The sequence below is a fragment of the Taeniopygia guttata genome, chromosome 14, assembly GCF_048771995.1.
Source record: "Taeniopygia guttata chromosome 14, bTaeGut7.mat, whole genome shotgun sequence".
NCBI classification, from domain to species: domain Eukaryota; kingdom Metazoa; phylum Chordata; class Aves; order Passeriformes; family Estrildidae; genus Taeniopygia; species Taeniopygia guttata.
In genome coordinates, this window is record NC_133039.1 from 9917668 (window position 1) to 9930725 (window position 13058).

General features: G+C 43.4%; 3 protein-coding genes across 13 annotated transcripts in view; 2 read left to right on the top strand and 1 right to left on the bottom strand.

Annotated features, from left to right (window-relative positions):
• TXNDC11 (thioredoxin domain containing 11) overlaps positions 1–1074 on the top strand; it is a 28771-nt gene extending 27697 nt beyond the window's left edge. For all 3 annotated transcript variants that reach the window (XM_072935715.1, XM_030285260.4, XM_041719042.2), the window contains one exon: positions 1–1074. In XM_072935715.1, the coding sequence (XP_072791816.1) occupies positions 1–628 (628 nt within the window). In that variant the 3' untranslated portion in view covers positions 629–1074.
• On the bottom strand, positions 658–9212 carry SNN (stannin). Of its 9 annotated transcripts, none has more exons than XM_072935720.1 (5): positions 9078–9200; positions 8132–8250; positions 5605–5679; positions 4658–4868; positions 658–3317 (listed from the first exon to the last, which is right to left on the bottom strand). In XM_072935720.1, exon 5 carries the CDS (start codon positions 3244–3246, stop codon positions 2983–2985), a length of 264 nt encoding a protein of 87 aa, XP_072791821.1. In that variant the 5' UTR covers positions 3247–3317; positions 4658–4868; positions 5605–5679; positions 8132–8250; positions 9078–9200; the 3' UTR covers positions 658–2982. The 9 variants fall into 9 exon arrangements, with proteins under 9 accessions (XP_072791821.1, XP_030141125.1, XP_072791823.1 ...); XM_030285265.4 differs by having other exon boundaries at positions 5605–5704; XM_072935722.1 differs by lacking the exon at positions 4658–4868 and having other exon boundaries at positions 9087–9212.
• The window catches only part of LOC121470715 (uncharacterized), a 24556-nt gene continuing 19607 nt past the window's right edge, over positions 8110–13058 (top strand). Inside the window, exons 1-2 of the mRNA XM_072935797.1 lie at positions 8110–8193; positions 8464–12959. Coding sequence (XP_072791898.1) covers positions 8110–8193; positions 8464–9597 — 1218 coding nt within the window. The 3' untranslated portion in view covers positions 9598–12959. The remainder of the gene's footprint in view (positions 8194–8463; positions 12960–13058) is intronic.

A 13058-nucleotide genomic window follows, 5' to 3' on the forward strand; every position in this document is an offset into this window, starting at 1 on the left:
GAAGGAGCAAAGTGTGAAGTTCCCTGAAGACTTTTCAGTTAACCTTCCTAATCTCCTGAAATTTATTTTACATCACTCAAGTCTTTCTTCATCAGAGCCCTGTACCAAAGAATGCCTACATAAAGAGTCAGTTCTACAGCAAGGACACATCGCACACTTAGAGAGAGAAATTCAGAAGTTAAGATCAGAAATCAGTGCCCTTCATCACGCCCATGACCAGCTTGAAGCACAGCTTTCTGAAGCCAGGAGAGAGGAACAGAGACTACAGCAGCAAAAACACACACTGGAAAAGCAGCACAAGACACTGCAGCTCCATAGTGAGCAGTTACAGGCTACACATGACCAGAAGAATCAAGAATTGTTAGAAATGGCTGAAAAGCTTCAAGAACTAGCTGATGCATCAGAAAACCTCCTTAAAGAAAATGCTTTACTGAGAATTCTGGTGGCATCAAGAGGAGGAAAGCTACAGAGCAAAGATGAAATTGAAGAACCCCTTCAATCTGAGCAAACACTTTCTGAAGATAATGACATATCACTTTCAACAGCTACTGCTCCTTTAGAGGAAAAAAGGATTGATAATATTGATACCATAGAGACAGAGCACAGTAGTGGAAATAGGACAGAATAATTGCACACACAAAGTCAAGTGATGCAGTATTGGGTAGGCATTTATGCAAATTTTATTGACATTCATTGTAAATAAAGACTTTCCCCACATGATCTAGAAAAAGAAAAATCAAATGGAATATTTTTGTATACTTGAACAACTGATTAGATACACCCATCTTAAGAGAAGAGAATGGAAAACACTTTCTGCACTTTACTATTGCACTAACTTACAAACACCTATCCATTTAAATGAAAGATACTGGTTTGTAGGGGCAGCAGTGTGCAGCACCTCTAAGGACCAGTTGTTTTCACTGGCTTTCTCTTACAGCTGCTAGAAGGGAAATCCGACCTTTGATTTATACTTTTTCAGAATTTCTGATATTTGCCCTTTACACTGCATTCTCTCTGCTGAATTAAAATAGATACTTCATCTGTGTAATCAGTAAACTTGAATGGACAAAGTCATCTTGCTACAGCTGTTCTGTTCTCGAACTTCAGCACTTTGTATCACTTTTGTATACTAGTATTCTGACCTTGGAAACCACAAGAGGCATGTGTGAACTCTGCTGAAAACTAGAGGAAGTCTTACTGAATTAATCCTTTTTTTCTTTGCTTTTAAGAGGTCTCAAATACAGCTATTTAAGTGTACAGGTCTGACTATACATGCAAGTCTCTTAATATTTTAAAAAGCATGTGTCAGGGTAAGAACATTATCAGCTGTACCCCTACGTTGTATTTAAGAGGCAACAGCAGGAGCTTTTTACTACTGACAGCATTTTTTGCTTCAAATTACAGCTTTCAATTTTAAAAAGGCAAATGTAACACTAAGAAAGCAATTCAACATCTTAGTGTAGAACTTTTTGTCTAGGCCATTCTTGTCTTGCATATAGTTAAAATTCTCAAGCAAGCTTGCTAGGCCTTAAGTTATTCCATATGTACAAGAAGCAAGTCTAATGCTTCCTCTGGAGCTGAATTAAGGCTAGGCAATTAAGTGTTTAAAAACATCAGTATGCAAAGGAGGCCATGTATAAAGTAATAGAAAACAGGCCAGTGACCTCTAAGCATGTGTGCCTACACAAAGAATTTTAGAATGCATAAGCTGCCATTGGCTGCTCAGTGTTTTTCCTTCTCCTACCCTCAATTCTTTGCAGTCCAGAACTTCCCATTTAACACCTTTCTACAGTTCCTATAGCTGAACTCCAGCACAGAGTAGAAAATACATGTTTATCTGGAAGGACTTGGCCATTGCTACCTAAGAACTTCTACAAACTGACCAGCAATAAACGTTGCCCCTATCAACAGTAGAAAAGACTGAAACTTCTGTTGTAGTACAGTTCCATCAAAAGTTATATACAAGATACATTAACTGAATTCTAGAGTTGTCTGGCTGTATGTATTACAAAATGCCTTTTTGTAACAGGCTGTTAGCATACACCCTAAGTACACAAACCAGGGTTCTAGGAAGAATTCATACTCGTTGCACTTAAGCCAGTTTTGCTAAGTAAACACTTATGCAGTTTCAGCACACAGACCTATGGAAGACAGAAGCCTGCTCTAATGCCATTTCAAACACCTGGAAACCATCTGGATTTCCCTGAGGGTTTAGTATCCATCATAAGTTCCCAGGTTGGAACCCATCAAAACAGCAATTTCCTTGCAGTGGCTACATAGAGAACTCAGTTCTAGCTGCCAAAAGCTTAACCAACATAGCTGCAGCTAAAGGAACTTTTCCTTTCTTGCTCCTTTGTTGCCTTCCTCAGCATATTATTGAAGGCTTATCCCTTCTTTTCAAATGAAGTACTCTGCATCAGTGCAATAAACTGTTCAAAGGAGGAGTTCTGACTTAATGGCTGCACACTCAATCTAGTAGCAGAAGCAAGCTTTAACTACAGATCTGGTTTTGAGGGTCTGGAGTCCCATCCATGGTAGTGGTTCAGGAGTCCCTGTGTATTATATACACATCACATTCTCATATGCTACAGAACACAAAGCAAGAAGTTTCTGGCAGCCTATTTACAGTTCACAGTTGTAAAGTAGTTCACATTACAGTAGTAGCTCCATCAAAATAGGCTCAGCTAAACATTCAAGTAACAAAAAACAGTAGTAGTCTCTTCACACCAGTATATCCCTGTGCCCATTGCCGGCAATGGACATTACACCAGGCGAGTCAGCTCCTGCCATAGAGGAATTAGGATACACAGTTGATGCAAAATGCAACTTCTCAGTGCATGCAGTTGCAAACAAAGCTTATTTAATTCTCATCAGGGTGTTTTCTGATGAGTAGTTTGCACGTGACCAGGTTCTTCACAGTATTGAGATGCTTCTGCTGGTTACACGTCATGAGCATAGCCTATCCACACATGTCACTCTGAGTTAGCTGTGTACTTCTGGGCCATTTGGAGTTAGCTTTGCTTTCCTCTCCACGCAGGGTCCTTTAGCAGAGTACTGCACCAGCAGAAAGGGCTCTTTGGTTTCTCCCTCACCCACAATACTTTCCTCATCCTCACACTGGCTGAGCTTCTGCAGCCGCAGGTAGCACCAGCAGCCCAGAATCAGGGCTCCCAGAGCTGCAATAGCAATCAGGATAACGATGACAGTCACCACTCCAGTGGTGGGGCTGTGATCTGTGATAGACATGGCAAATAGCTGTCCTCTTCTTCAGGAGATTTTTCTGTTTTCACTATCAGTCTTGATGCATCGTCAAACTCCTGCAGGGTTAAAAATAAATAATGAATTTGTGCAGTTTTACTGCACTCAGCAAGATTATATGCATGGCTGGTATTGTCCACAAGGGCATGTGATCCTCTTGTACTCCAGTGCTTTATGCTGCTCAGTCTTAGAATCACAGAACCATTTTTGGCTCCTGACATGCTTGAGATAGGAGCCTACTAAGAGATAACAATTTTCACTAGGAGGTGCAAGACAAGACTAAAAGCTCTATGGAGGGAGATTTAAGACTGTTCATACAAATGCTGTATCACAAGTGAAATCTTAAATCCATGACATGGTAGCAATTCAGCTACCTTTAGTTTTCCTCAAGGAATCCTACAGGAACAGTACATTTGGGTGTCTGGCCTTTTTAAAAATCTAATTTACAATCATCCTTCTTATATACTAACAATTCCAGGATTGGTAACCTAATTGTGAAGGTAATTGCAGTGCTAATGCCTTACTATAAGTGTGTCCATAACACTGGTCTGCTTACAAGGGCTGAATACATGGTAATTAATTTTTCATTGAGCACATTAAACATATGTTTCTATTTTCATAAAAAGCAGGTAGAGCTGTATTTAAGACTAACAAAGCACAATGGAAGCTTCTGCTCCTCTTAGTGGCTTTAAAAACATAAGAGAAACATAGTCTGTTAGGACTGCAGATGGAATTGGAAGAGAGGCAGCAGCAGAAAACTGGAGGAGCTCCAAGACTTCCTTAGTTTGCAGGAAAAAAATACAAGTAATGTCTTTTCCTACTTCCAAATTCACAACCCTGTTTTAAAAAGTCATGTGAGCCTTGTCTTTAGTTTCAAAGTTACCGTTTACAAAGGTGATAGCTTCACTTTCCTTCCTTCAACTTTTAGGACATAAAAGGTAATGAATTAATGACTTGCTTCTTTCCTACTACACTAGCTCTTCAACAAAGCACAAACTCGTGCAAGACTATAGTAGAGACCAGAGCCAGTCCTACCCAGGAACATCTCCTACCTCTCTACTACTGTAAAAATCAGGTTAGGGCTCAGTGCTGCCATTTCAGCTACAAAAGGTCAGTCCTTAGAGGCTGTAAGGCCAGCTCTAAGTGCACATGTGCCTTTCTCTGGACCTGTACCCACTGGCTGGCAGTGGGCTAACAGGAGTATCTTCTGGCTGCCAGTCTGTTGAGAGTTACATACACCTGCCCAGGAGAGGCCCCTTGTCACCATCACTGCTGCAGTCTCAGCTGCAAGTACAGCATCTTCATACAAAAACCCCTCAGAAGAAGTCAGTCTTAACCCACCCTGACCCAGGACCACTGGGTTACAGTGAGTGTTGCTCAACTGCATCAAAAGTCTCACCTGCATTTCAACATGAGTCCAGGCAATTACAGTGCAGGATCTTTACCAAGACAGCTCAAGCCAGAGAATAAGGTTGTTCCTCGATGTGTCATGGAATAATAGACCCATGTGTATCACCATTTCAGCAAGGACCACAGAGTTTAGCACATGTCATTAGAATCCAGTGTCACATAACTTGCAGACACTTCGGTTACATTTCCAGCCCTGTAAACTACAATCGATAGCTTGTAGTGTATCTGATACAGCCAGCCAAGTTCTGCAGACCCAATTTTGCCTAAGTAGTAGAACCAAACCTGACCACACCACACACCCTCAGCAGGGCTGTGTGCACACTGCAGCCAGAGAAGTGTATGATTTATCATAATCACCTTAGTTCTGCAATGCTTATTCAACACAGGGGGATCAGCTGAGGGTGATTAAGAGCAACTTTCATGTAGTTCATTTTCCTCAGGGCATGTCTGAGGAGCAGCACTGTTTGATCCAGCCAAAACAGTACAGCATCAGTATAAAAGATAGTTTACCTTGCTTCACATGCAGACACTGCACAGCCACATTGCGGCTTCTTCTGGAGGCTGCACTATTTTGTCAGCCTACTGTTCCTCTACAGCAGTTTGTGTTAGCACATAGCCTTGTATTAAGCAGTTACTGTCACCTAGAAAATAGGTTTCCTCAGTGGAAACTATTGCAGATGCTATCCCTCTGCCAGTCTTTGAGCAGACAGCATCAACTATGTAAGTATGAAACTGTTCACATCACCAGCCTCTTTATTGCCAGGATTTTCTGGCAATCTTGTTTTAGGATGCACAAGACTAATTTATGACTAGACAATTTTGAGTCAAACACAACAACTTACAGATCCCTCTTAGAGATCTTTCTTGGCCAACTCCATAGGTTACCTTTAAAATTCCAAATGTTTTCTATTTGACTTAGAATTCAAAGAACTTCACCTTTCAATGATAAAGTGTAGACATCCTTCCTTCAGGCATATCCTCTTCCCACTCAGGAATTTGAGAGACAGCACCCTATATGAAGTCAGGTATTAAGCATCTGTACAGATGGCACAAACAACTAGTTAATAATGTATGACAGTAGCTGTAGGTAGTTTGGAAGCTATAGTGTTGCTAGCTCATACTGCTATTTTTCTGGGATTAAGTCACTGTACAGCTAGAGCTAAAGCTCTCCTGCAGTGTTAGTTCTTGTCTACCCTTAGCACAGTATTTACATGTTGTAACTATATTAGTAAGAACTTCTGGAGAAGCCTTGGGTTTGTGTTGTTTTCTGGACACACAGCTCCAACCTTGCTATTCTTTCCACCAGCAAGTGATTGGAATCCACAAATTGTTCAGGACTACTTTCCCCTTAAAGCCTACCTGAGCTAAAAAGCCCCTGTAAGCATACCAGGAAGAGCACTGCCTTCATTCATCACTTCTACTGGAAGATATCAGAGGCTGTAAATTCCTCACCTTCAAAGAGGTTGCCAGCACCATCCATATATTTGGTGGCACTGGTAGAGCTATGTGCTTTCCCGCCACACTTACTATCAAATCAAGCATCTAAGCATATTAACTCATTAGCAAGATTACTCAGATGACTGGTGTGAACTGCAAATTGCCAATTTTAGTTCTTACAGCAATCAAGCAGTGAAAACATCAGCTAGAAACCATTTTTCCATAATTAACTTGCTTTTCTTTTTTGCCTAATACCAGCTTCTACTCAGAAATTCATTTGTGAAGTTTTATTATCCAATTCAGAAGTTGTAACTAAAGGACAAACAGAAAGGCAGTCTGAACTGCAGAAGGCTGCTATGGGACAAATGCAGTGCAAGACTGAAATTAGTTCCTAAACCAAGTTTTTCATTATTACAGGCATTATGCTGCTAAGTTCACTACTTTAATGCCTACAGGCATGTTCACTGCTACCATTCAAGCCAAAGCTATAGGGAGAGGCTTCAAAAGCAAGTTTACTATGGTTCAGTGGTTCACCCAGATATACTGAAGTCCTCACCAAGCAGTTATGTTCAAGGTTCAAGTATTAAGTCTTTCAGCTTTTTTTTTTTTTTTTTTTTTTGGGGGGGGGTGGGGGGTGTGAAGCTACTGTATTATAGTATTCCACCTAAAGTAATTTAAATGGGGCATAGTAAAGAAATGAGAATAAAATTATCAGGGTGACCTTCAGCATAATTTTTTTTTTTAAATGAGTAAGAACTGTTTACGTAAAAAGCCTCCAACAACAGCTTCTAAATCAGCATGCTTCTAATTGTGAATAATGCTTTCTCCTGTTTCTCTAGTAAAATTCCTTTTGATGAATGCTGCATACTCGACACCGTAACACCCTTCTTGCCAATGGAAGTCAAGGGCAGAACCCACTGGGAAGATCAGTACTGTACATTTACACTGGCACACAAGTGTGTATAGGGCCCACACTACCCATAGAAAGCAATGTAGGAGTGCTCAGGCTTCTCCACTTGCACATAAAAAAAGAGCATCACTTATTCTTCATTAACTCCAGTTAATACCACCTCCTTGTGATAATGCCAAGTTACCTTGCACAAGCTGGAACTTGGCCAGAGGCTATTTTAGAAGCAGGGAGCTGTTTAGTAGAATGCTTCAATGCAAATCATCTTTTCCCAGCCCTTATTATAGTTTTGATGAGGAATAGAAGAAGAGGGCTTTTCTGTGGCTAATTAGCTGTGGACAGTATTCCAAGAACTTAGCATTCTGGCAATTGTTAGACACTCCAGAACAAAAGCTGATACCTAACATCATTGGCTGGAACAGGAGTTAGTTCTCACATGAGGTGTAGTGGTACCTTAATCAAGACTCACTTTTAAAGCTTTTCACCAAGCTAAACCACACAGAAGTTGGTAGTTTACAGAAGACAGCAAGATGGAGATGAGAGAGTAGCAGTCCAAGATGTTTTCCAGACATGACAACAGTTCCAAGAGCAGACAGACTTTTTCAGAAGCATAGCAAGTGGAGGAGGTTTATGCTGTAACTGCTGTCAGGCAAGTCAGCCAGTTAATGCAGAACTGGAAACAGGCCTACAGTGTTAAGACCATGTTGACTTCAGAGGAAATTGCATGGCTGGCAAAACATCTGTCAGACTCCAGATTTTTATCTGTTAGTGTCACATCCACGTGGTGCTCTAATGAAAAGTCTGTCCTGACATGATAAGAGTCACTTCTGACATTCCATTACCAGAAGTACTATGTTGTATATACCCCCGGCATAGCTTAATTCTTGATGTATTGGAAAAATTACTGAGATGCCAGTATTAAGTTTGCTGATAAAACCAAGTTTTTTTTTTTTTTTATTTAGATTCAAGGTAGCTTTCCAAATGTGTCATTTTGGTTTTTTTTTTTAATGGCTTTGTCTAACAGCAGCTACACAGCACCCGATGTTTCTCATAGTCAAACCATTTTAAAACACAGCTCAAATCTTTAGACAGCAAGTATGCCAGAAGTCACCCACATACCTGCACCAAGCAGCTCTGGCCAGGAGTCCTCTACGCAGACTTTGAGTCACCTTATTACGAAGGTGAAAGTTGCACTGGTTTTGGATCTTGTCTAGCAAGTCTTCCTTCTCACTCTTCCCCTGTGGAGACGGATCACACTGGTCTCTAGCTGCTCTGCATCCTGAGTGCCTTTCACTTTTGGCTTTCCAGTGACATAATCATGTTTAACTACTAGCCAGTAGTTAAATTGTGCCAGTCTGGCACAAGCTATCAGGGAAAGATCCCTTACTGTTTCACCTACCTACTAATCAAGGTAACAGTCTCACAAGTGGTTTCAAGTTCTCTAGGTTTAGTCAAAAGCAATATCTACTGACAAGTGTAATGTTTACACCTACACTTGTGTCAGGAAAAGGAAGAGCACGAGATGCCACAGAACACTGCAGATAGAGGAAGGAACAAGACTCATTCTGAACAACTTGCGTTACCGAAAACTCCCGGATTGTCACCGTAAAGGTCGGTTTGGACGCAACCCCGCAGCACGTACCGAACTCCGCATTGGGAGAGCCTCTCCAGCCGAGAGGAGCCCGGCGCCCACCCCGAGCAACCACCGACGATCCGTGAGGCATCGCCTTGTGACTGCAGCACGGCTGCAAAGCGCCGGGAGACGGGGCCGAGCCCTGGGCGAGCCCCGAGTCACCCACGGGGCCCCCGCGAGGCCTGCGGAGCGCTCGGCACCGCTCGGAACCGGCAGGACCAGACGCGGACACAAAGAGCGAGAAGGGGCGGCCCCGGCCCAGGGCTGGGGAACTCAGACGGCCCCGACCCCAGCGCGGGTCCCTGCCCGCCTCACCGACCCCCGCCCCGGCTCACAGCACGGTGAACCCGCCCGCAAGGAACCGAGCCGCGCCTCCCCCGACCCCGGATCACTCGCCCGCGATCACCATCCGCAACACCCCAGCGCACCCACCAGCCTCACCGCGGCCGCGGCGGCTCCTTCCCCGCCCGCGCCGCCGCCTTATAGCGGGGGCCGGGCGGCGCCAATCGGGGCCCGGGCAGCAACAGCTGGGGGCGGGGCCTCGCCGCCCTTCCCTCCCTTTCCGCGACAGCGCGGTGCGCTCCGCCCCGCGCCGCGAGGGGTGAGGATGGAGTCACAGGAGAGAACCACCGACTCGGAGAATTATAGAAGTACGGAATCGTGGACTCGTCGAGGTTGGAAGAGATCTTTAATACCGCCCAGTCGAACCGTCAACCCAGCACCATCACAATCACCTCTAAACCACATCAGCCAGCGGCACATCCAGACGCCTCTTCCTCTTAAACACCACCAGGAACAGTGCCGCCACCACCGCTCTGGGCAACCTATTCCATTGCCTGACTACCCCAACAGCCGCCGTCTCATCTTAAAGCCATTTCCTCTGGTCCCCTCTGGGCACGGCAGAAGAGACCGGCCCCCAGCCCCACTACAACCTCCTTTCAGGCAGTTGTAGAAAGCGATGAGGTCCACCCGGAGCCTGGTCGGGACTGAACAAACCCAGCTCCCTCAACCACTTTCCACAGGACATGGTTCCAGATGTTGTTTGGCGGGTCTCGGCTGAAAGGCTCCGCTGAAGGGCCGCGCTCCTTGCCTCGCCGCCTCAGCCCTTCAGCACCTTGAGCGTGAGGGCACAGCTGCCCCCGCCAGGGACTGAGGGTGTCGGACGTCACTGACCCAGCCCCAGCGCTCTCCTCGCCATCCCCGCCGGGGTGAAAGCCCTCAGACACCTCCGTGACCCCGCAAGAGGCGCCCTGGTTTCACGGGGAAGCAGCAGGACAGGGGCGCCGTGAGCGGGGCCCACGCCGGAGCCGCCGCGGTGTGGGCGGCGCTGGCGGCCCCGCCGGGCCCGGCCGGCTCTCCTTCCGCGGCACCGAGCAGACAGCGCCGGCCTCCCCGATGGCGTCTGCCTCAAACCTGCAGAAAGGGCTTATATTTGGTAATTATATTTGGTAATTCATGCCATGGTGCCGCAGTTAGGAAATTGCCCAATACAGGGACTTGTCACCCTTCGTCTGAAGTTGGTCGTTTCTGGAGTAAAAAAGAATATTGTGACTCTGATGTGGTAAAGGTACTGGTAACACAGATCCCAACTTGTTTGAGGTTCATCTGACGTCTGGCAGAATGAGTTTAGAGGGAATAGACTGTGACTGAAGATCAAGTTTGGAAGTCACCACGACTTAAAGAAAAGCTTGTTTTACAACACAGTTTATATTGTGGTTTAACCCCAGTCAGCAAACAAGCTTCCAATTAGCACGATGGGGGAAAGAATCAGATGACTTCATTTTATTATTCACTTTTAATTATCAACCCTGCTTTCAAGGAAGATCCAAAACATAGCCCTACACTAGCTACTCTAGAAAGAAGAAAATCCACTCAGTTCTAACCAAAACCAGCACAACTGCAAAATTCTCCATGGGGTAAAACTAAATTTTCCTTCCTTAAATGCAGTGTCCACCATAAGCATGAAACAAGGTGCATGGTCTCTTTCCATTCTCATTCAGTGGGAAGCTAAATATGTCCCAGTACCCCCATGGATGTGTCACCTCCTCTAGTTGCTCTCTAGGCCATCCAGACACAAGTCATCTTTTGCCTGGGACCTGTGCAGCCCCCTTCACATATGTTGGTGTGTCAGGAGACCTTCCTAAGATGGCAGGTAACTCTGGGCTGCTCTCAAATCCTGCCTAGCCAGTTTGCAGCATTAGCAGAGTAGCTGTTTCATGGTACACACTGCCCCAAGCACACCATCCTGTATTTTCTTTAGTAAAAAATGTATGGTGGCATAAAATATCTGAGATACCACAGCCAGTTAAGAACATTTTTATAGAAATCATTGTTTAATGGTAAGACTAACAGTTTAAGCTTTGGATCTAATAAGTGTAGTGGAGCATTAGTTTCTACTGTCTTCATGCATCAACTACCATAGAAAAGATGATAAAACACTACTAAAGCTCAAAAGCTCATAATCTTTTTTGAAAGAAGTGTAAGAGTAAGCACAGACACTGTTTACTTTCATTGTCGGTAGCTAGTGGTCTGAATAGTCTGGCAAAGTAGTACTCTGTCTATGGCTGTAACCTGTGAGGTGAGCAGATGCAGAGGTAGCCTTTGGACCAGTAATGTAATAAGATATCTAAATCTCATTTTGATACTTAAATCTCCCCAGAGATGCCTGTTTTACTTACGTAACCATGGATGGAGTTTCCACTGTCTATAAGAGTCCCAATCCATTTCACTGAGAAGGGTCATGCCCTTTTGTACAAAACTCATGAATGCAATTATGACAAAGCTGACTGGTAAAAGCCATCCAATAATAGCACAGCCTTAAGAGATGAAGACTAACAATCACTTTGGTATAATTTGAAAACTTTTTGTCTTTGAGAAAGTTTTAATACTGATTTTGTATCTTGTATTTAGTAAATGGCACAAAGAACAAAGCAGGTTCATTCACATCAGTTTCTTATCTTTGTAAATGTGCTGCTTGCTCTGTGCAGGCTTGGATGGGAAATTTCCAGTCTGTTGTGGAGAAAGTACGGTGCTTTTCATCTTTCAAAATTGCTTTAAAAGCCCCTCTTACTTTCCCTCCTTCACCTATCCCCAGTTAAGGCTTTTAGCAGGGGCAAGGGTGTAATGATCTCAGATCCACACATGCGGAGCAAAGAACCCACTGTATTCTTCACCAGGAGCTGCTGAAGCATACTCAGTTAAAGTCATTGAGTAATATGGTTTTCAGCTGTGCTAAGGATGAAAAAATGTGAGTTTTCTCTCATTTATTTACTGTTGCTCCTTAGCTGTGCACAAATAATGTACAGCTGTAAACATGCAACATGCTACTACAGGAAATATTTTTCTCTTCCTCGGAGAAGAATTACAAGTTTATCAGTACGACTTCTTCCTCAATATTCATAACTTACATAAAGAGATTTGACAATTTTCCAAATTTATAGTGTCATTTAAAGCACACAATTCTGCTTTGGTGTTTTTGTATCACAAGCACTCAAGAGTTTAAACCATTACATGTGCTTATAGATTTCACTGGGAATTATCCACAGAAGAATTCTGGGGTCACTTGTGGTTGCCACTGTGACAGTCATTTGGCTCTCTGCTGGAGCTACTCTGACCCAAGCATAGTTCCCAGCAGTGTTGATTTTAAGTGTTACTAATTATAGAGATTCTTTTGTTTCTTTTCAGGGACTATACCACCGTCAGAGAAATAAATGACTAGATTATGATATGCCTGTATTTTTTTTTTTTGTTGGAAATAAATTGTTTCCATTGTTTGCAAATTCACATCACACACTCCTTGTCTCCGAATGTGGCTATTTTAAAAGTACTTATTTTTGGAGTTTCTTTCTGTCAGTTATATCCTGGTGCCCTCTAAGTATATTCTTTGTATATTCATTATGCTTAAAGTTTGAACAATTACTGTTAACATTTATTCCTTTAATTAGGGGCATATGTTGTATTACTTCTGAAATGGTGGCCAGTAAAATATGTGCTCCCTCTATTTCCACTTGGAAAGACAGCGAATATGCAGCAGATGCATATTACACCTATAATATCTGTAACATTTCCTGTTCCGTAGCACTCCTTGGTGTAAAATGTGTTCAGTAATCATTGTGCACTCTAGAAAGTTTATCAGGGAAAGAGACCACACAGAACAGTTTTGCAGGTCTGTAGGGAGATTGTTGAAAAGGACAAACTGCTGCTGTCTCTATTTGAGGATGTGTAAACAGCATCTTGCACCTTTACTTACAGGTCACTGGAGAGCACATATACCGAAAATGGGACCAAGCTGACCCTCTCCAGCAACTTGAGCAGGTTTTATATTTTCTTATTTCACCTGGAAAAAATTGCACAAGAAATTATTAATCCAGCTCTGTGCATGAAGAGAAATGAAAGTAGATGAAGAGTTTGTAC

What these genes read in the sequence shown, in the direction of transcription:
- SNN (XM_072935719.1), bottom strand. Translation starts at nt 3,246, where the DNA reads ATGTCTATCACAGATCACAGCCCCACCACTGGAGTGGTGACTGTCATC.